Source organism: Dermacentor albipictus, chromosome 8 (assembly GCF_038994185.2).
Source record: "Dermacentor albipictus isolate Rhodes 1998 colony chromosome 8, USDA_Dalb.pri_finalv2, whole genome shotgun sequence".
NCBI lineage: Eukaryota > Metazoa > Arthropoda > Arachnida > Ixodida > Ixodidae > Dermacentor > Dermacentor albipictus.
In genome coordinates this window covers 43282842-43303056 of record NC_091828.1, presented here as the reverse complement: position 1 = coordinate 43303056, position 20215 = coordinate 43282842, and the positions used below count along the sequence as shown (strand labels likewise).

The window sequence follows — 20215 nt, the reverse complement described above, 5'->3', positions numbered from 1 at the left end:
GGGGGCAAACAGTCACCTTTTCACTAATACAGCCGCGCGAGAATGCCCGGCCGTTTAATTACTTTTGCCTCTACGTTCAGTTCCAGCGCCTGTGTGCAGTGACAATATTTGTAGCAGCTATTGCCACGAAGAGTGCTGTCGATATGTGATCTCCTGTACGGACAGATAAAACGGGTGTAGTGGTTTCCCAGTGCACAAGGTACAAAGAATTATCTTTTTTTTATCAGTCATCACACAAGAGCAGAATAGATGTGATAAACTTTAAATGCACATGTAATGTCATGATAACACTGTCACAATGAACAATGGCCTTTCTCCAGCCAGTCAGAGCCCCAATTAATCAACAGCTAGCACATGCTGGGTGAGAAGACACGCCTTATATGACTGCCTGCTCAACTTGTGCGTTTAAAGTGGCCTACTTTACATGCTACCTTTTACCTTACTCACAAAAACAATCCATGTGGCAGAGTTCAGCTTTGTGCGGGCATGTGCATGTAAAGGTCACGCCGGGTGGTCAAAAGAGATGCGTGGTTTGACACCAAGACAGCAGCGGAGAGTTATAGCCATCGGGGGTGGGGGAGCCGTGGTTTATAGAGAGTGCATAAGCGGGATGACTGAGTCGGGGCTTCCGCCAGTCAGTTCCCGGAAGCAGTGCTGTGGCTTTGAAGTCAACCTCTCACTGGTGAACCACACCATACCGAGACATTCTGCGAATGGACCAGATGCTCCAACAGCCGTGGAAGTGGTTTCTTTGGGGAAGTGTGTCTTGTGAGGTTGCGAGACAAGAGACCCGTTGCACTGCAAAGGATGTGTGGCAACGGCCTTGATGCATTCGAACCCCAGATAGTGTCACCTTGGAGCACCGTTGTGTGCACACTGCGTACACCGCAGTGTGATTGGATGAACAATGGGGCAAAGGGGATGTTAGGGATGCTTTTAGGTACATGCAGGGCCATTGGAGATTCGGTGGAGATTAGGCTAAGAGAAAGACCAAAATTGTAAGATCATTGTAACTTATGGCTCAGTCTGATGTCTAAATAGTTTCCATTCTACTGCTTGCCTATTCTGTCTTAGTAAACAGTCCACCCCTTGCAATCAGCGTCAGAGCCTTGCCTACTGTAATGCGACTTCGCAACATCCCTAACACCTTCGAGTTGCCCTCACAGACATCGAGGCAAACATCAACCATTCCCGTTAAACAACAAAAGCTGTTCTGAATTCACAGGAAGAATTTGTGAAAAACTTCAACACAGTCACTCAGCTTATATTGTGCTCTTCAAGAAGGTATAGCATTCAACGGAAGTACTGAGGCCATAGTACAATTAAACTAGTCCTTGAGCCAGGTGTCACGGCAGTTCTGGCGTTGGAAAGCCCCACACTTTGTAAAGACCTCTCTCTCCGAGTGCACTGGAACAAGGTCTGGCAAAGGTACAATGCTCAACAGGACAACTGTGCACATGTGCCGCACACCTGGCATATGTAGGAAAATGTTCTAGCCAGTCATTAAGAGTGGCGACGGCTGCTATGTCTCGGGCGAAGACACAATGTCGGAAAGCCACTTTATGGTTCTGTAACACCACAAGAGATAGAAAAACAGCAGCATATATTAGAGTTCAAAACTAAGTAGGCTAAAAGGTAGAAGCAGAGTAGGGAAGATCATGTAATGCATGGGATGGACAGTCCAATTCATGAGTAATGCAACGGATACCTCTCTCAAAGAGAAATTCATTCGAAAGCCACACAGAATTATAGGAAATTGATAGACAGACATAAGACAAGTATTGCAAGAATGCGAGCAATTGGAAATCTCTGAGAACAAAGGCGTCTGACCTATAATTTTACAAGGATGGCACTATTTGCCTTTATTTTGTTTCACCATAGCATTCAAACAAGCAAACTATCACAATGGGTCCAAAATGCGCACACACAATTCAATGGGGAAGCTTGGCATGTTACGTTTCCACAGTCTTCCTTGAACATAACATTGTGTGCAGTGCACAACTTTGCATAGAGCTACCTAGACACTCATGCCTATCTAAATTAAGAAGGATGCCTGCACACTGAAAGGCCATCTATGACTGTCTTGCGATGACCATTGATGAATGCAGCAACCTAAGTTAAGCCCATCAAAATACAGTCAAATGTTTTAATGAAGGCCTTTGTTGAGAAATCACCTGAATAGTGAAGTGGACAACATGGCCTGGCCAGCTTTCTACCCTACACCTGCACTGTGAGTGCCACTATAAATAACAGCGTTACAACATGCCTATCTAACGAAGTAATTCATGCGTGCCTGGTCACATTTTGGCTTTATAGAGTGTGAAGTTATGCCAAAGCACCCACACAGGGCCTTTGTTGCTATTTTGCAATGGCAATGTGCAAGTCTGTCAGCAATCCTAAGAACAGAGAGAAGGATTAGACAGCAGAGAATATAGTGATGGCAAATCAAGAAATGTTAGCAGCAAGTTCTTTGTCAGGACCTCCAAGTGAACACGCTCAACGATATCAGCTGCAGTCAATTACTTTGTGAAGCAGCACATGCAGAAAGAAAAAAATCCCAGATATCTAGATGTAAATGTCGCAATGATGTTGGAATATATATGAAAACTACAAAAACCTAATGTGAAAACGCATATGGTTTCTTTCGTAACTTTATGCTACAGGCCGGTACATCCTGTGGAAACTGCTTCAATTACCACGTCCAACACGGTCAGAAAAATGCCAGCACAGCATACCCAGAAACAGCGGTACAGGTGGCAATTGCGCTTACCAACCCCCTCTGAAAGGTAGCTCTTAGCAACTCACAAATCGTAGTTCGTAACTACACGTAGGTGTGCATTTCCTCCAAAGCTCTCCAGATCGTAAGGAAAGCTGGTCGACAGCACTTCGATAGCACTGCAATCATGTGGTTCCCAGCACACGTCGCCACTCTCACAAGGGCCCCCCTAACTTGAATGAGGTGGCACACCGCTCTGCACGTGAACTGACCTGCCGAGCAGAATCGGAGACCCCCTCTTCGAGTTCAGAACTCCTGGTTCAAAACACGAGCGAATGCTTAGTCAGATATGACGACACTGCCAAGCACTACCAGCTAGGCAGCCGGATATAGCCCCCACCTCATCCCAAACTGAAACGACGCCAGGCAGTTGCCTGGTGACAACTACAGACACAAAGCTTCCCCAGTCCGGTGCGATTGCAGCACATTTTTTCCGTGCAATACCCGAGTGCTCTTTTCAAGTAATGTCAGGCAACTATAGCGACGCTCTCGCACGTGTTGTGGGAGTGTTCAGTTATATCAGCTAGAATGGCAGTAGCTCCAGAGGCTCTTGCGTCGAAGTGGGCCGCTGCTCTGCGCAGCTCCAACTTCAAGACAAGAGTGGGCAGTTCAGCAGGCCCGAGATGCAGCAACGAGGCAAAGCCTCGAAGTCCCCTCACGGGAGACCTGAGCCCGGATCGCTAAACTTCGCCGGATTTGAAATAAAGTTGTTTCCATCCATCCATTCAACCTACTTATATTGCCTTAGTCAATGCTTTGAAGGATGCAACATTTATAGCCAAGTGACCTGTATAACGAATGATATTCGCTTCGTTATAAAGGCGTTTGTACCGTATAGATTTGTTTTTTATTCTGGAACGTTTTGATCTCCCTCCCTATCAACCATCGCGACGACGCAAAAACGTGCACGTGTGCCGAGCAGACGATCGACTCATTCCGGACGAATTTCGTCTGCTACGCAGCCGGCTGGGCTTTTTCGCATTCACCACACGTCTTTCCCGAATGCCGCGTGGGCGGCGAGCTTCGGATTACCACAGCGCCGGCCGTGGAGTAGTGCGTATCGCATTTTCTTCTCGGTAGGTGACAAACACCAACCCGAGAGCGACAGGTTTCCCAGTGAGGGCGGGTGCTCCGCTGTCACGGGCGGCAAAAACGGCTGATGAGGTGTCGACACCCGATACCACAAGCGCGCGCCGAGATGAGAGCAAATAAGCTGTGTGGAGGTTGCGAAAAAAAAAACTAATAAACTAAAGAACTACGCCACACCGCGTATGTCACAGGAATGTGATCGGGAGAGCAGAAATCCGGCTTTACCGGCAGTTGGAACGCTGGCGCGGCTTACTTTTTTTTTTCGTCTTTACACGCTTTTTTTAATCTGTTTCCTGTAGGCGTTATCTTTCAAGCGCACAGGTGCAGCCGCAGCAGACCGACCGTTGGGCGAGTGATAGAATGACCGCGCGCTCACAAATCGGCTCGCCCGCGGTATGCCTGACCGATAACATTACGCCACGGCGGAATGTTTGTTCCTGGCTCCATTACACCCGTGTTTGCTCACACCGACCTATACGTACCGAACGATTTGATAACGCAAATTGCGGGCCAGTCACCGACCCGCCCGCGAAACCGCCGGGAGGGGAGTTGCACGCGAATGAATAAGCGGTCCCCAGGCGTGCGTCGCAAGAACACTGCATGGTGGCTGCGTTTTTGTTATTACTACAATGCCGTCTTGTCCTGTGGTCTCGCGTAGCACGCCCGCGCACACGACCTCAAAAAAGTGGGACAACACGGCCGTCAGGGCGTATTTTTGCTGCTTCGCGTGCACCGACACTGTCTTGCCATTTCTTTTTTCCGCACTTTTTTTTTTCAGCCGCGTAGGCGCCGGCACGCGCGGGAGGCAGAGGACGGGCGTGCGAAAGAAAATAAATAAATAAAAAGATTCCAACGTCGTACGCCAGCGACACGGAGGAAAGAAAGGCTGACGTGAGACAGCGGCCGCTACCTACGTAACGACCTCGACTCCACGCCAAAGCGAACGGCCTCCCCGACACCCAAATCCAGACGCGATTCCCTTCCATTCAAAATGTGTATGGAAATGTGCCAGCTGAAATTTGAGAAAGGCAATGCCTGATCGGTTTTCGGGGCGTACAAATTTATACCTCCGAAAACCCCTCCCCCCCTTTTTTTTTCTTTATATTAGTTTATTTCTGGAGTTGAGGGAAAGTGGACAGAATTGGCGGTCGTCCCTGGCCGGGGAGGAAACAGATGAAAAACCGACCGGCCGCGATGAGCCATGCTCGCCCACTAATCACGGACTTCCTGAGGAGCTGGTCCCTGGCACGCGTGGTTTCCCCGCGCTGACTGGGTGTCGGCGGGTTTACTGCGAAAGCGGTAGCGCGTTCCGACTCCAGTTCCTCCCCGGCCTAGATTTTATCTCTTCGGCAGCAGACGCGACCAACCGACGACGCTAGTGCCAGCCCACACGAGGAACCAACTGTCGCACAGTCCCTCGCTTTTTTAAAGCCGCGGCGACGATTCAATCAAAGCCAATCAGGGACGAGGCGCCGAGTCAGGCCGAGTCCGTCGCTTTGTAGCGGAACGTACTACATACTAGCATTGGTACATACGTATACACGTGACCGCCCTTCAACGACGAATTTCCCGGCAAAATATATATATACATATATATAAAAGTAACAACCTAAACGCAAAGGAGCATCAAGGGGGCTTCCCAACACAACGTGCCTTTCGCGGTCATCCGGGGAAGCCTTTTTCCGCCGGCGTTCATTTTTTCCGGACTCGAGAGAAAAAACCGACCGGCTTTTGGCTGAGCAGGCGCTCAGATGTAGGGGGAAGGACGGCTAGACGAGATGAAAAAAGAAACGGGTTTGCCGGCGCGCGTGCCAAAGTGTTTAAAGCAGAGCGAACACTTCGCAGGTCCGCGAACACCTAGCAAAAACAAGAAAATCGCTCTCTGGCTCACAAGGGGACATCGATGACGGCCCGAGTTCTGGCGACACCAAGGAGATATAGATTAGCCCTTAGAAGAGTCTCGCGAAACATCAACCGACTACACCTACGTTTGGCACGAGGACGCCGAACCATTGCTACGGAGCGCGCAGAGCACACACGAAGCAAAGAAGGCGTGGTGCGGGACCTCGAGAGAGAGGTTGCAGTTAATAGCAGTACTCACCCGTCGCCGACGACCACGCACTTTATCGCTTGCATTTCGTGTGTAGCGTGTTTACGTCCCCACTCGGCGGGTTAACTGTTCCGGGCCACTTTGCAACGGAGTTCCCTGCCGACGACAGGAGGACACAAAAAGCACAATGTTTTTCTTTTCGCGTCACCGAAACGCCACCACCACCTCCAACACGCCGCCGGAGCACCACAACTCTCCTCGAGAAGATAAAGAAAACAAAACACACCACCACTACTACCACCACCTCCAACCGCACGGAGCAGGCAGCACACTCCCACAAGTCGACTCTACGCTCGCTGGGCGGTGGACAAAATGGCGGCCATATATAGAGAGCAAAATGGCGGATGCCAAAAAAACTTTGTCCCCAGTTTGTGACGCCCTATAGTACCTAGAAAAATTGTATCTGCTTTGCAAGCAGCTTTTTTGTGGTTAAATTAAGCTCAAACATTTATTTTTACCATCATAAGATTTAATTTTGCGCAAAAAGCATAATCACAAGTCTGGGGAAAGTCCTTGTTTATTAAATTGCAGACGACATAGGGAAAGAAGCTGCGAGTTTAGCGCCCCCATAGTTCGTTCCACAAACAGTATCATTCGTTCAGCGTCAAAATTCGAACAAACGTTGCAACTTTATTTGAACCAAATTATGCCATTACCAAACGTTTGCGCCATCTATGTGTAATTATAAAAGGTATATTTACGTATTGCAAGTATGTTTTAATAAGAATATAAATAATTTGTTTTTTTGTAGATGTCGCATAAATATAATACTGCTGTTAGTTTTTGAAACAAATTGTGCATAGAGAGTGTCGCAACTGACGACATGCTAGTGCACAGACCACTTGCTCAGACATCTATGGCGTCCGCCGTAGCCTGCAGTGCTGCTTGTTTAGCCTTCGTACGTGAAATGTAAATAAGCATACGCGTCCCTCAGCGCTCCACGGCCACTCGACGTGTTCAGTGGTGGTGGCGCAAGCGATGGCAACCGTTTGGCAACAAGTCCTCGCCATCGACGCCCGCTACAACGCCTACAGGTCGCCGAACGACCCCAACTTTCGTAAGTTTCGGTTCACGTTTCGCGCCCGCCTTGGACACCTGCTGTTCTTCGGAACTGTTTAGCAAACACGGGTGTACCATGGAAACATGTAGTAGCTTGACGCTGCTGCTCACAAAATGAGCAGCAGTTTCTTGTCCACGTTGACGGCGAGTGGTCACGCTGCGTGTGAGCGTTCATGTGAGCACATGTTTCCTCAGCGTTGTCGCAACAGCTCGGTGCATGAACTGCACTCTATGCCGATGCGCTCAGCTTGTTAAGATATTTGTACCCTACTTCATCGTAGCCTCGTCTTGATTGGTCGCATCTGTGATTATCTAAGTGTACTGCTTCCGTATGATAAAGACGACCTAGCCGGTAGAACGCGCACACATACAAGCTTGAAGAATTCAGTTTAGCTAGGATACTAAAATGCGCTTCACAACACCGATCGAAACTGACTCTACGCGCCAAGATTCAATGGAATATGTTCATACCGCTGGTGACGCTTTGAAGTAATCTTTTTTTAGCATTCACTGAAAGCCAGCCAGAACCTAAGTGTGGTTGCACACTTGAATTCTTTTGCAAATCCAATGCGAACGCTGAGACGCACGTTGGAAATGTGTTACCTGCATATAACAGTCCAGCTCTGTTTATAACAGTCCAGCTCTGTTTTGCAGGCACACTGTACATACGAAGACGGAGCCAGCTGCTCAGGGAGTCACAAAAGAATGAGGTGACATATTATGTTTATCTTGTATATATGCGTAAAATAGAGGTGTATATATTTATATGTCCCCGATGTTGCTAAATGGACTTGTGGTAGCTAGCCCCACTGTCACCAGCTCAGGGATCACGCGAAGCACACAGGAGAATGAAGCCGGCTGCTGTACGGTGCGGCAACAAGCACTGCAAGCAAGTGGCCGCAACACAGGCAACAACAACAGGCACCGTCCTCATTCCTCCTCGGATGCCATGCCCTGCCTCGGAAGCCCTAGCTCAATAAACTGGAGATGGCCTAACTGAGATTGCCCTCTCCCCATTTGTGCCTATGGACTTTGGCAGCGTGCCTGAATTAAGGCACACTGGTGTGCAGCATTCTCTAGCCACTGCTGTTCCCGGAGCTCTGGCTGGGAAGCCTGGCCAAATGGTTACTCAAGCTGAACGTCGAATTCAATCTCTGTGGCATTACATCACAGCAGGACCGGCACCTCATCACGGTACCTATGCTTCTTCCTGCTCTGCTTCGTGATGTCGCACCTCCTGGGCCACAGGCTTAAAATTACGTGCTGCGGACTTTTGTGCTAGCTCTATACTAGAACCCAGCAGTGCCATTCCACTTGCCTCCAACCCCACAAATACTACAATCGTCGTACAAAATGTCTCTACCTCAGCCAGCTGCGTCAGATGCTCCTGATGCTGAAGTTGCACCTCGCAGTCTGCCACTTTAACCGTATTTGTCTCATTCTCGAGGACCTCCTCCTGGCTTTCCGACAGCTTCCATTCGCTCCCCAATCACAGCCTTTCTCGTGACAGATCTTAAGTTTCACTATACATGCAGCTCCACCTTGAATTCGTCCAGCATGCTGCATCTCCATCACCGAACATCTCCAAGCATTCACTACCCGATATCTCCCTTTCAGGAAGCACATTAGGCTAGGCCGCTCCAAAGTTTTCGGACAGTGCAGAGTCCCAACTGGCCTCTTGCAGCCAGCATGCCATCATGATGGCACTGGCACAGCATCCTGCTAGTGCTGCTTTCCTAGTGCCTATCTGCAGGTCTCAGTCAACTTCCGTTCTTATCAAAATGTGAATGTGCCACCGCATGCAGTCTCATTTGCTTCCTGTTCACACTGAGCTTCTCAGTCACGGTGTATCGAGAATTGCGCCACCTTAACTAGTCATGGTGCACCAATCCTGCCAAGTAGGCGCAGTTGTAGAGGTCCCGACGGGCAACGCCGTTACGATACAGCGCTCTTTGGAAAGATCACCTGAGGAACGACCATAAAAGCCTGCGACAGCTTTGCAGAGCCAAGATTTCCAGTCACCACCTGTATCGGACACTTCAATGTCATCATCATGCCATAAACTTCGGCAGCAAAAACGATGGCAATATTGCCATCGTACTAAAGCTCAGCTGACACCCACACACTGAAATCTATGCAGGCGCATTCCACCAAGTGTGCAGCGTTTTGCCTCCCATAATCGCAATGCTTCATGTAAGAGTGCCTACTGTTGACTTGCACCACATCAACATTCGGAGCAGTTACCAATCTGAGCTCAACAATGACGACACTGCGATAGTGTGGAATGCTTGCATCAGTTCACCAGGTGTTCTGCCTGTTGTGGTAAGACACGACACACCGCTTCCTTCGCAACCTTTTCACACCCCATCACCCAATCTCCAGCATCGTCAAAGGTGCCCTGATCGGCACTCTCAGAAACGACCTCCTCAAATGTGACATTGTGCTAGTCATGTCCATTTTGTTTCCGACATAGACTTCTCTTGGTTCACAGCTGCACTAGTCATTGTAAATAGCCTTTACATAAACCATAAATAGTCATGGTGCTTGCACTGTGCACACGTCAGAAACACTGTATATGGGAACTCTCATCCGGACAGTAGATTTAGCACCATCCACTTTTGAGGCATTTACTTGGCCGCGCTTGTTGCCCTCTTTTTTTTTTCCTTTAGCTAATGTATGTTTCCTTTTCCTCACACTCCCACCATGTGGCACTGCCACCAGCATGCAAGGCACACAGGAGGATAATGAAGCCAGCTCCAGTATGGTGCGGCTGCAACACAAGCACCATCTTCATTCCCCCTTGAACGCCATGCCCTGCCTCATAAGCCCTCAATAAACTGGAGGTGGTCTAATAGACCTCGCCCTCTCCACAGACTTGTCAGTAATTCATATAGAAGCACTAAGCGTAATGTGTTGCCGACAAGGAGAAATAGAACTGGACACACTTAAGGCGTGTGCTTTCTTACAATACCATTGGGAGTAAAGTTGCGTGTTAGTGCCAAGTGTTTCTTCATCAGTAGACCTTATCCTTTGTAAATATCATACACTAGGATAATGCCTAAGATTGGGAACTACTCATGAAAATAATGATGTTTATTAAAGCACATTTTATAATTCTTAAGACATTTCTGCTTGAACAGAAATTGTAAAATTCTGCAAAATTGTTCAGTAAATTGCTTAATGGGTGTTATAGAAAAAAATTCCAGCCATGGTGTTTGTTCGTGACGTTAGTATGTAGTCATTTAGTGGGTACTCATCTGTCAGTATTGTTTATTAACGGTAATTACTTGCATCAGAAAAATTTCTCAAGGTTGCTGAGTCTTTTCCATATATGGTGCACATAACTTTGTCTACTGCATTTATGTACATGAAGTATAAAGTTAAAAGTGTATGAAATGCACAATTGTGGATGGGACAAAAGCTCGTCAAAAAAATTCGAAGTTGCACACTACTCTGCTTTGTTGCTGCGAGTTTTAATTTACATTTAGACACAATTAAAAAAATGTGTAGAAAGTGAACGTGAAGTCGATAAAATTAATTGGTGCTTTAAGGAGACATACTGCTGTCTTGACTGGTAGCTGTGCTCATGCCGAAATATCTTCACAAGTTGTAATCTAGAAGCTGCCATTTATGGCTTGGCAGCAGTGTTGTGACTTACGTTTGTATTTCTTTTTTTTTCATATTTCTTGATTTGTTTGGGTGCATGCCTCAAGTGATGGATGAGCATGATTTCATTCCTTTGTTTGCTTTCCATTTGGCGACTCCCATCCATGACTTCAGCAATGCGTCGCATTCCGCAAACAATACCTGCGCCTCCGAAGCCAGCTGCTCGCTCAACGGTATGGCGTGTCCGTCGACCAATCGTGAGTGCTTCGGTTTTCACTTGTTGCTGTCACTTTGGTTGCTCATAAAAAAAATTTGCTCATAAAAAAAAGAAACATAGCAACAAGCGCATGTAATTGCGTAGGCTTTCCCTTCCTTCGGGCAAGAAGCCTGTATACCGCTGCATAGCTCTGACTGAAGCAGCGACATGCTTCATGGCGGCTTCCAGCTAATTAATAGTCTACGCCACCTGCATTGTGCAGTAGTGCTGATATTTGAGGGCTTGCAGACGCGGGTACAGCTGGATCGTGGCTCACTCCGTGTTTTCTACTGGCTTGGGCACCCTTGTTCCTCGGATTTCTCTCTGCCGTATAACTAGACCCCCTCATGAATGCCACATTGCCTGAAGCACTTATGTGAAGTGATGATCCCTTTTAACACCACCCTTACTTATGTTGAAAATCTGCACTTCTGCTGCCATTTGCTCCGCCCACCACACTGCTCTCTGCAGTTTGTTCAGCTGTTGCAATTGAAGGCATTAGTTCGCTGCGGAGCCAATGTTGTGTTGGCCATTTTTTCCAACTGTGTCCCATTTACAAGAGTCTTCCTTGAAACAGAACTAAGCAATGGTGTGCTTAGTAGAGATGAAGGTTGTGCCTGGGTTGCTCCTGCTGAAAGCATCCGAATACTTCACGATGCAAAAGGGTTTACATACTGTTGGCAATAAACAATTGCAGTGTGGGACAAATAACAAACCTGAATATTTTTGCAGTCTGGGCACGTAACCTGGAATTCTGATTTTCAGCCAGCATTAGTATACTAGCAGCGTGGGAATTCAGCACTTTAGTGGAGCCTGCATCGTGTAAACTTACGATACCAACTGTACTAGGGACAGGGGAGCAAAGTGACATCCTTGGATTAAAACATTGAAACGCCAATGAGCTCACTGAAATCCCAACATGTGACTGTGCCAAGGCAACAATCCATAACCATAATTTGCTAGTCACTGCTACTCTGGCACAAAATACTGTAGTGATAGTTTTACAGAGTAGTATGACAGGACGGAATTATCGACACTTTAAGACTGGTGTGGTAGCATTGCTAGCTTCAAAAGTGAAATTTTTTAATCGAGTTGAAAACAAGAATTTCAAAAAATTTCATTTCCTTCCAATATTGAAGTGACTGCGAAATATATTTTTCCCTGCTTAAAAGGACACGAAATTGCAGCATTGAGTTAGTTTACATTGGCAGCATTCTCTTTGAGCACTATATTTTCATTAATTTGGCAGCAGAAGTTCATAATACCTGAAGAAAATTAAGGCTTAATTTGCATTTTTTGGATTTCGCCTCGATACCTCAGCAATGCTGTGTCAGTGTCGACGCCAAATATCAAAGCATTTTTTTCGCCTTTGCACCATTTTTCTACAGAGACCATTCTCAAAATTTGCGAGGTCTCTTTTTGGTTCTCTTTAAAGGCGATGTAACTGTTGTTTATGAATTAACTTTCAACTAGTCTGGAGCTGCAGACCGCAAGCCGTCAAATTGTCACTTGATTTATTTATTTATTTATTTATTTATTTATTTATTTATTTATTTATTTATTGAGTGGGTTGAACAACAACACTGAGGCAATGATAGTCACTATAGTGGAATGCTCTTAATTAACTTTGACCGCGTGGGGTTCTTTAATATGTATGTGCACCCAAATCTAAGTATGCAAGCATTCTTGCATTTTACCCCCTTTTGAATGTGTCTGCAATGATCGATAATTGAACTCGTGCTCAGCAGCACAGCCCCATAGCCACTGAGCCTCTGTCACGGAGGGTCTGTCAAATTGCAAATTTAACCGGCTCCCTGCATATTGATGCATTACTGGTTACTCATCAATGGAATGGTTAGCCCATCACGCTGCAATGTGAAAGTAACAGAGTTCGAAACCAACCACCAGACCAACTTGGGTCACTGCGTGTGCGGCAGTGCATGCATATGTACAGCTTCTCAACCAACCTCTTTAAGGTCGTCATGGATCACTGTAGGCGCTGGAATGGGTAGGTACCGCTGTTTGAAGAAAGTCTTTGATGCCGAGTTGGAGTACTGGGTATATGCCACTCGGTGCCACTCGATTCTTTGATAAATCTCTTCGATGCCAGCTTGGGTCACTAGGTATGTTCCAGTAGCTGTGTTCCACTATTCAATGAACGTCTTTGACGCCAACTCTAGTGATTAGGCATATGCCAATGGGAATGTGCCACTCTCCATTGACGAGAAAAATCCCTTAAAAATATCCCACGCTGAGTGGAATCAAACCTGCGTCACAAGGGTCCCTCAGGGACAGCATATTAGCATGCTGTGCCACAAATACACTGGGTATATGCCGCTTTTCAGTGAATGCCTTTCACGCCAACGCTTTGGCAAGCGTCATAGCACCGGGCATGTGCTCCTCTTTAATGAACCTCTTGCCAAGTTGGGTTACCGAGTATGTGCCACTGAGTGTGCATCCAAGGAGGGAGGGAACAATTCTCAGCATTCGCAGGCACCGGCGCGCCACACTTCTCGTCTAGGACACCACGCCCAGGTTTCTTGACAGTGCCACTAGGTGATGCAGCACGACCAAAAACAAGCGTGAGATAGGAGCCCTGTTTGTACGTGGTGCGTTTCTCGGCGTTCGTTTGCACCAGCACACCGTGCATTTTAGAGGTCACGCACAGGCTTCCTGATGGCAGCACTAGATGGCGCCGAGTGTTAAAGAAGCATGAAACAGGAGTCCTACTGAAGTACACACTTCATGCATACCTTCTTCGGATGCTGGCGATAAATAGTGTTGCTGTATTTATTCAGTGCTCATGCATTAGCACCGACAGTCAACGTGAGATGGGTTCCGGCAAAATTTTTTTTGGATCTTGGAATCGCGTAGTCAGCACATTCATTTACTGATCATGTGATTTTACTGTGAAGTGGTACTTTACTAACTTGCCGAAACCTGTTCGATGGTGTCGCCAACTACAACATGAGTGCTAGCTTTCAACAAATGGTTTATTTGAAACCATGGCACACATAGAATACATTGACGACGTCCAGGAGCCATGACAAATGCCACATGCTAATATATATGTGTGCCTCGCTTACAAATAAACCATTTGTTGAAAGTTGGTGCTCCTGTTCTGTCCTCAATCTTCATCCCAATCTATATATTCAAGCACTTTACACGTTGCTCTGCGGTACATGTTCCAGTATGATAACAGCGTCGTCATCTTCAGGTGTACATCAGTGCACCAGTACTGCATGATGCTGTTGAAAAGAAATACAATCTGTGTGGTTGCTATCTTAGTGGGCTGTACCATGCCTGTAACCACTTCAGAATCACAAGCAGTTGGCTTACTCCAGTGTTGCATTGCCGTAGGAGCAACCGAAGTCGCAGCATGGGTGGCCGGAGCAACAGTCGGGCAACACTTGAGGTAAGCTGCTCTCATTCCCAGTTTGATTTGTGGATTCCTTTGTTGTTGTTGTTGTTGTTATTATTATTATTATTATTAGTAGTAGTAGTAGCAGTAGCAGTAGCAGTAGTAGTAGTAGTAGTAGTAGTAGTTGGTGTAGTATAACAGGCATGTACACCCCCATCGACACACCTTCTTAATTCGTGAAATTGTAGGAGCTGTAATAGTAAGTTCATTTGGGGAGAATAGGGGAGATACAGAAATTCTGTGGAGAGTATTTGGGGAGAAATTATGACACCATTTATAAGGGGATCGAAAAGCACAAAGCTTAGTTTAGTTTAGACGGCAAACACTGTCATCTACACTGTTTGTGTGCTCTTCCTGTCTTATGTTTTCAAGAAAAAGAGATAAGGAAGGACAGGAAGAATAAGCAGAATATATCTCCTGCTGTTTTCCCTGCTCTGGAGAAAAGGAAAATAGAGTGCTGAAGATTAGAGTTAAGAAAGAAAGAAGGAAGTATCTGGCATTGTGTTTGTCTAAGTTAGTCTGTCAAAGTGTCACAGAGTCACACAAAGCGACACGATCATCAGCAGTGGTTGAGAAATGAAAGCCCCAGGCTGGAGCCAACATTTCAACAAGGAGAATTCTTTAGCGATGAGATAACAAACTCATTAAATCAAATTACATTCTGAAAATTTGCGTGCCAAAACCATAATGGGATTTAGAGGCACTTATGAGGGGGACTCCAGAATAATTTTTACCACCTAGAGATGTTTATCGTGCACCTAAATCTAATTACATGAGAGTTCTTGCATTTCGCCCCCATTGAAATGTGGCCACCTTGGCCGAGATTGAACCCGGGATCTCGAGCCCGGCAGAGTATTGCCATAGCCACTGGACTACCGTGATCACGTGTGTCACTGTCATCTCACTGACCTGGGTCAATGAGATGACTGTTTCACACAGTGTCACGCATTCCTAGTTTGTAGCACAGTCCGGTCTCTTTTAACTAACACAGTATGTTCACAAAGCCACGGTGCTTATTAAACAATATGGAGCATGTCATGCAGTACACATTTGTGGTGATAGTTGGCTGGTCTGCCACATTGCTGTCCATCACTATTGATTGTTGCTTATGAGCTCGATTTTTTTTTTCCTGCTAGAAAGCAATGCACCTCGCCACACTGCACTTTTTTTTTTCTTTAAGACTGCATTCTTGCATGTGCAACTGTAACATTACAAGCATGCAGTGGCAAAGTGCCATTATTACTACTGTGTAAAGTGGGCAAATTGAGTTGTTTTCACCAATTCATATTGTTTTAATTGTGCCAAGCACGAAAATAAAATAAAGTAATTATTTGAACAGTTAGTTCCCCGGCGCAGTCATTCTAACAGAGCTGTAGTGTACCCCCTCAAGCAATATAAAAGCGGCGCACCCAAATTGCTTTCAGGGAGCCATGACGGCTAAATGCACACGTGCAGCCTAAAAACATTGAATGAGACTAAATGGTCGACGAGTAACATAGTTGTTACACATTAAGATGGCAGGTTCAAATACACACATTACAAGTAATCAATGCTTGAAAATGATTTCACTCCTCCCTCTCATATTGCTTATGACTGTGCCTTTCAAAATGCTCAGTCTGGCTGAAAAGTGAGCAGGCTTTTGAATTACAGCTGATTGCTGCCTACCAGCCAGGTAGGTAGCTGAGTGGTCGGCACAGCCTTTAGCAACGCCAGCTGAATGCTTTATTTTCTTTCCAGTGATGTACGTCTAAGGGCTTGAACTGATGGAATAGAACCAGACTTGAGCAAATAATCAGTCAGCTTCCCTTAGAAAGGGCTCACGAAAGATAGCAAATGCCATGGGGTATTGCATGTCATTATAGTGTCAGTTCCTCTGGTTGTAACCAACCACCCTGTGCCTAGAGGCCGGCAGTATATTAGAGCAATATAACTTGTGTCAGGCCCAGGGGAAACACAGTCGAGAGCAGCAGGAAAGTTAGATAGTATATCAGTGAGATTGGAAAATTTGTAGGCTCGGGATTCAGCTTGCCCACACAGGTCAAGGGTGTAAGTTATCACTGGCAAATGCCTTCACACGACATCCTTTGGTGGATTCAAAAGCCAGGCTGATGATAGGAATGATAACATATGTAATCGTTGCCATCTACATCAGTGCTGCAAAACTACCATCATAGTATGTATATATAAAAAAGACCCATAAAAGAAAAAAAATCACCTTTAGAGTCTCAATTTCGCCAGGGCTTCAGCATTTTCAGTGTGATAGCATTTCTGCATTTTTTTATTCATTTGGATGAAAAAAATTTATGGTTGGGCCCAGGGTTAATCCTCTTCCTAACGTGCACATGGCTATAGTATGTAATACTGACCAATAACTTGCTTGGATAACTTTCTCTTTACATAGTATGTAAAGAATACCTTGACTGTGCTCATGGCTAGAGCTCAGGAGATGGTGCTAGGCCTTGCGGTGCTTGCAGCACGCATGCATTGTTTTTTAACAAGTCTCACGTAGTATACGCTTCAGGCGAGTAAATGAGCTCAGTCTGAAGTTAGCGCCTGTGTAGTATTCCTGAGTTCATTAGCATTTTTTCCCTTTTCTGCACTAAACATCTTTTTCGTGTAAATAAAGAGACACATCTGGTGTTGTGCTCTCAACTGTCATTTTCTGTTTATGATGGAACTATATTTCAAAGAACTGCTTTTGGTGCTTTCTCTGATGAAAGATCCTCCATGCGAGATAAGCACTGCACTCTGTAGATTGCCGAGTCATCATTGTGTATTTCTGCATGCTGTGATGCATGTTGCATGCTTGATGTGCGCTTTTGATGATGTGCATGTGTTTGCGTCTGCTGTCTTCGTGCAGGAACTGAGTGTGTCCAAAATTTCTCTCAAGGCAAGTACTGCCACCTAGTGGCTCTTGTTGCTTCCTTTTTCCTCGATAACTAAGAAAAAGCTTGCAGTCTTTTTTTTTCTGAAGTTTGCTCTCTCAAAACTTGCATGGTCCCTTTAGAAGCGGGTTCGATTTATCAGGCATTTATACACTTGTTCGTGTTAAGCTATGGACAACTTTCGCTGGGTATGACATGCTATGAAAGAAACTCGACGTGACACTAACTGTGCCCCAAGCGTCATTAACAACTAGGAAAGCGGCACCCCCTGGTTCTGGCGTCAATGGGCAGGCATTGAAAAAGAAGATAGGCTACTATGGTTGAGTGGATGCTGTCAAAATCCTTCATGTCGCAGTGGGCTGGTGCGAGAAATAACCAGGTGACATTGTTCCTTGCCTTTCACTTTTGCATCTTTTTTTATTTACTAAGTCTCCTGCCAGTAGGAGGACCTAATTTGCAATTACAGTATCATAATTTGCTTACGCAGATGAGCTTAAAATTCTTATTTTTTAACCTTTTCATGTTCACCTCAATGCTACCATCCTTTGGCTTGGAATAGACCAGTGCCTCGATTAATATTTTTTTATTCTCATCACTATGGTAAAAGTTTTTTCTTTTTTTTTTAGTTGCATACACACCTTTACAATAGAGAATGTGATGCCATGTTGCGAAGATGTATCACTGCTGTTATCTCTAGTGTGTTAAGCTAGGTCACGGTTCTCGTTAGGACAAGAGTGCCAGCTTTCCGACTTCAATTCTTTTGTCACGGCAGAAAGATGCAATTAAAGGGGTCCTGAAGCAATTTTGTAACATAGTAAGAATGTGCTGCTGATCTGATAATAAGGTTCCTGTGAACACACGAGCCAAATATTATTCTACTGCATGCAGGATTGAATTTACAGTCTCGTGTCAAAAGCAGTGAAACATCACTTGCTCTAGCTTTTGCAATGTCATCATGCAGCACCATCACAAGCCACTTCACCCACAACGGCTATTGACTGATTTTGCGATCGGGAGAACATTCTCAGTAATAAATTATTGCTCGTTTGAGTTAAATGAATGAAAAATGTATGTGTCTGCAATCTCAAAAAGACAGAAAAGCCATTTTAGTCTTGCACTGTCAGTCTGAATGTGACAGTTGCGCGTTGCTGTGTCTGCTGCATGCGGCCACCGCGGGGTGCTGCTGTGAGTCGTTTCACATTCAGCATTTGGGTCCTTTATGCCCCTTTGCCATCTCCCTCATGTAACTTCCAGCACGCTAATGGAAATAAAAGAAGACAGAAAACAGCTGATCAGTCTGATAACTGCAACTAACTTCGCTTGTGCTTGAAGGATTTGAATAGATTTTGCAGTGGTAGATTCATGAGGTGACATAATTTCATAGTAATGTCATAGAAAAGTGTTTGAGGACCCCTTTAAAGTGAGTGAATGAGTTACTAAATTACTAGGGAATCCTTCCAACATGACCGCACATCTACTTGACTTAGAACAGGGACATAGATGACATTTGCTGTAAGAATCAGCTGAATAAGTGCAACAAAGTTTGCCAATTAACTTGGGAATTAGCAGTGAATTGAAACAAGAGCATGGAAGTTTTAAAATTACAGGACCAACACTCTTATTTATTAGGGTTGTGAGAATATTCGAAATTTCAAATGCAAATCAAATAGCCCTTGCTGTTCTATACGTATTCGATTTGAGAATTCGAGATTCGAAGTTGTTGAGTGTTGGTTTCTGTTCAAATACTATGTAAGAAACAGTAGTTCTTCAAGCTTAGAAAAAAAGACATACGTTACATGCAAGTGGAGACTCTTCCAAATGGTTCTGCTGAGGGAGAAAGGCGATTTTTGAGCAGACACACCATTTCCTGAGTGAACACATCAAAATCACTTCTGCACAATATTATCAGGTCGTTAAATGAGCATGCCACATCTTAGGCAGCTTGCGAACTTGCTTTCATGTAGGCAAAGCAATTTATTATTTCACCAGTCTTTATATGCTTGGATTTGTATTGATTTTGAGTGATTTGAGTGATTGATTTTATATTGCTTCTAGGTCCCTGAACAGGCACGACACTGTACTGTGTGTATCTTGTGATGTACCGTTCCTTTGTTTCATTATTGTCATGATCACTGGTGCATCGGATATGGGACCACCTTTCTGCTGTTTCTCATTTACAAGCTTCCCAATTGATAAGGTGGAAGCTTGGGCGAGTTGGTGATTTAATCTCGACATGCGTGCACAGCACAAAGGACGAGGACTGAAGAAAAAACACAACACAGACGCTGTGTTGTTGCTCTTCCTTCAGTCCTCGTCTTTTGCAGCAAGGACACTTGTCGACTTCCCAATTGACCTGATACCCAGTTGTTGATGGCATTAATGCGTCATGAAGCATAAATAAGTGTTTTTATTTTCAACTGGACTCAGTCGTACCTTTATGTTTCACTTTCTTTAGAAAGCAAAAGTATTCTGTATTAATTTTGATTCAGCAATTTCATAATTTGCACACCCTTATTATTTAGTAAACTCTTTTTACTCACAATGGATCACTTTTTTAGGGAGGAATGTCAGAAGGGATGGGACGAGTGAAAAGGTCCATGTTGTTCTCACGCAGACATCGGACTCGTCAGAGAGTCGCCTGCAGGCAAGTGGAGAACTCTCTCGCCGTGGCTCCTTTGGCAACCAGCGCTCCTTGACCAATGAAGGGCTGGTACCCACGTATGCTGCTGAAGCCAGTCGGTAAGGACAGTCTGCACAAAATGGAAGTGTTGCCCAAAGGTCTTGCAAAGGAACTCGGAAGGTTGGGGCTCCCTGCTTTGCTGCAGATGGACGGTGTCAGAATGTTGCAGTAGCATTATCCTTCACAAATCGAGCTTTGCAGAGTCTGCTAAACTTGAATCTCAAGTTATTGCAGATTTCGAGCCAGCACACATGGATTGCTGGGAAAGCATGGAGCAGATTTTTATTGCATTAGCATTGTTAAGTCACTTGGCACACTTTTTGGGGGCTTTCA

General features: G+C 45.4%; 2 protein-coding genes across 4 annotated transcripts in view; one reads left to right on the top strand and one right to left on the bottom strand.

Annotated features, from left to right (window-relative positions):
* The window catches only part of Rac1 (ras-related protein Rac1), a 37515-nt gene extending 31221 nt beyond the window's left edge, over positions 1 to 6294 (bottom strand). The window contains exons 1-2 of the mRNA XM_065425591.2: positions 6202 to 6294; positions 5967 to 6071 (exon numbers count right to left, since the gene is read on the bottom strand). Coding sequence (XP_065281663.1) covers positions 5967 to 6001 — 35 coding nt within the window. The 5' untranslated portion in view covers positions 6002 to 6071; positions 6202 to 6294. The remainder of the gene's footprint in view (positions 1 to 5966; positions 6072 to 6201) is intronic.
* A 510-nt stretch (positions 6295 to 6804) lies between these two features.
* The window catches only part of LOC135897029 (WD repeat-containing protein 13-like), a 49783-nt gene continuing 36372 nt past the window's right edge, over positions 6805 to 20215 (top strand). For 2 of the 3 annotated variants that reach the window (XM_070523283.1, XM_065425592.2), the window contains exons 1-6: positions 6805 to 7032; positions 7689 to 7744; positions 10815 to 10897; positions 14257 to 14311; positions 17178 to 17207; positions 19817 to 19941. In XM_070523283.1, coding sequence (XP_070379384.1) covers positions 6954 to 7032; positions 7689 to 7744; positions 10815 to 10897; positions 14257 to 14311; positions 17178 to 17207; positions 19817 to 19941 — 428 coding nt within the window. In that variant the 5' untranslated portion in view covers positions 6805 to 6953. The remainder of the gene's footprint in view (positions 7033 to 7688; positions 7745 to 10814; positions 10898 to 14256; positions 14312 to 17177; positions 17208 to 19816; positions 19942 to 20215) is intronic. The other variant, XM_065425593.2, reaches the window with a different exon arrangement.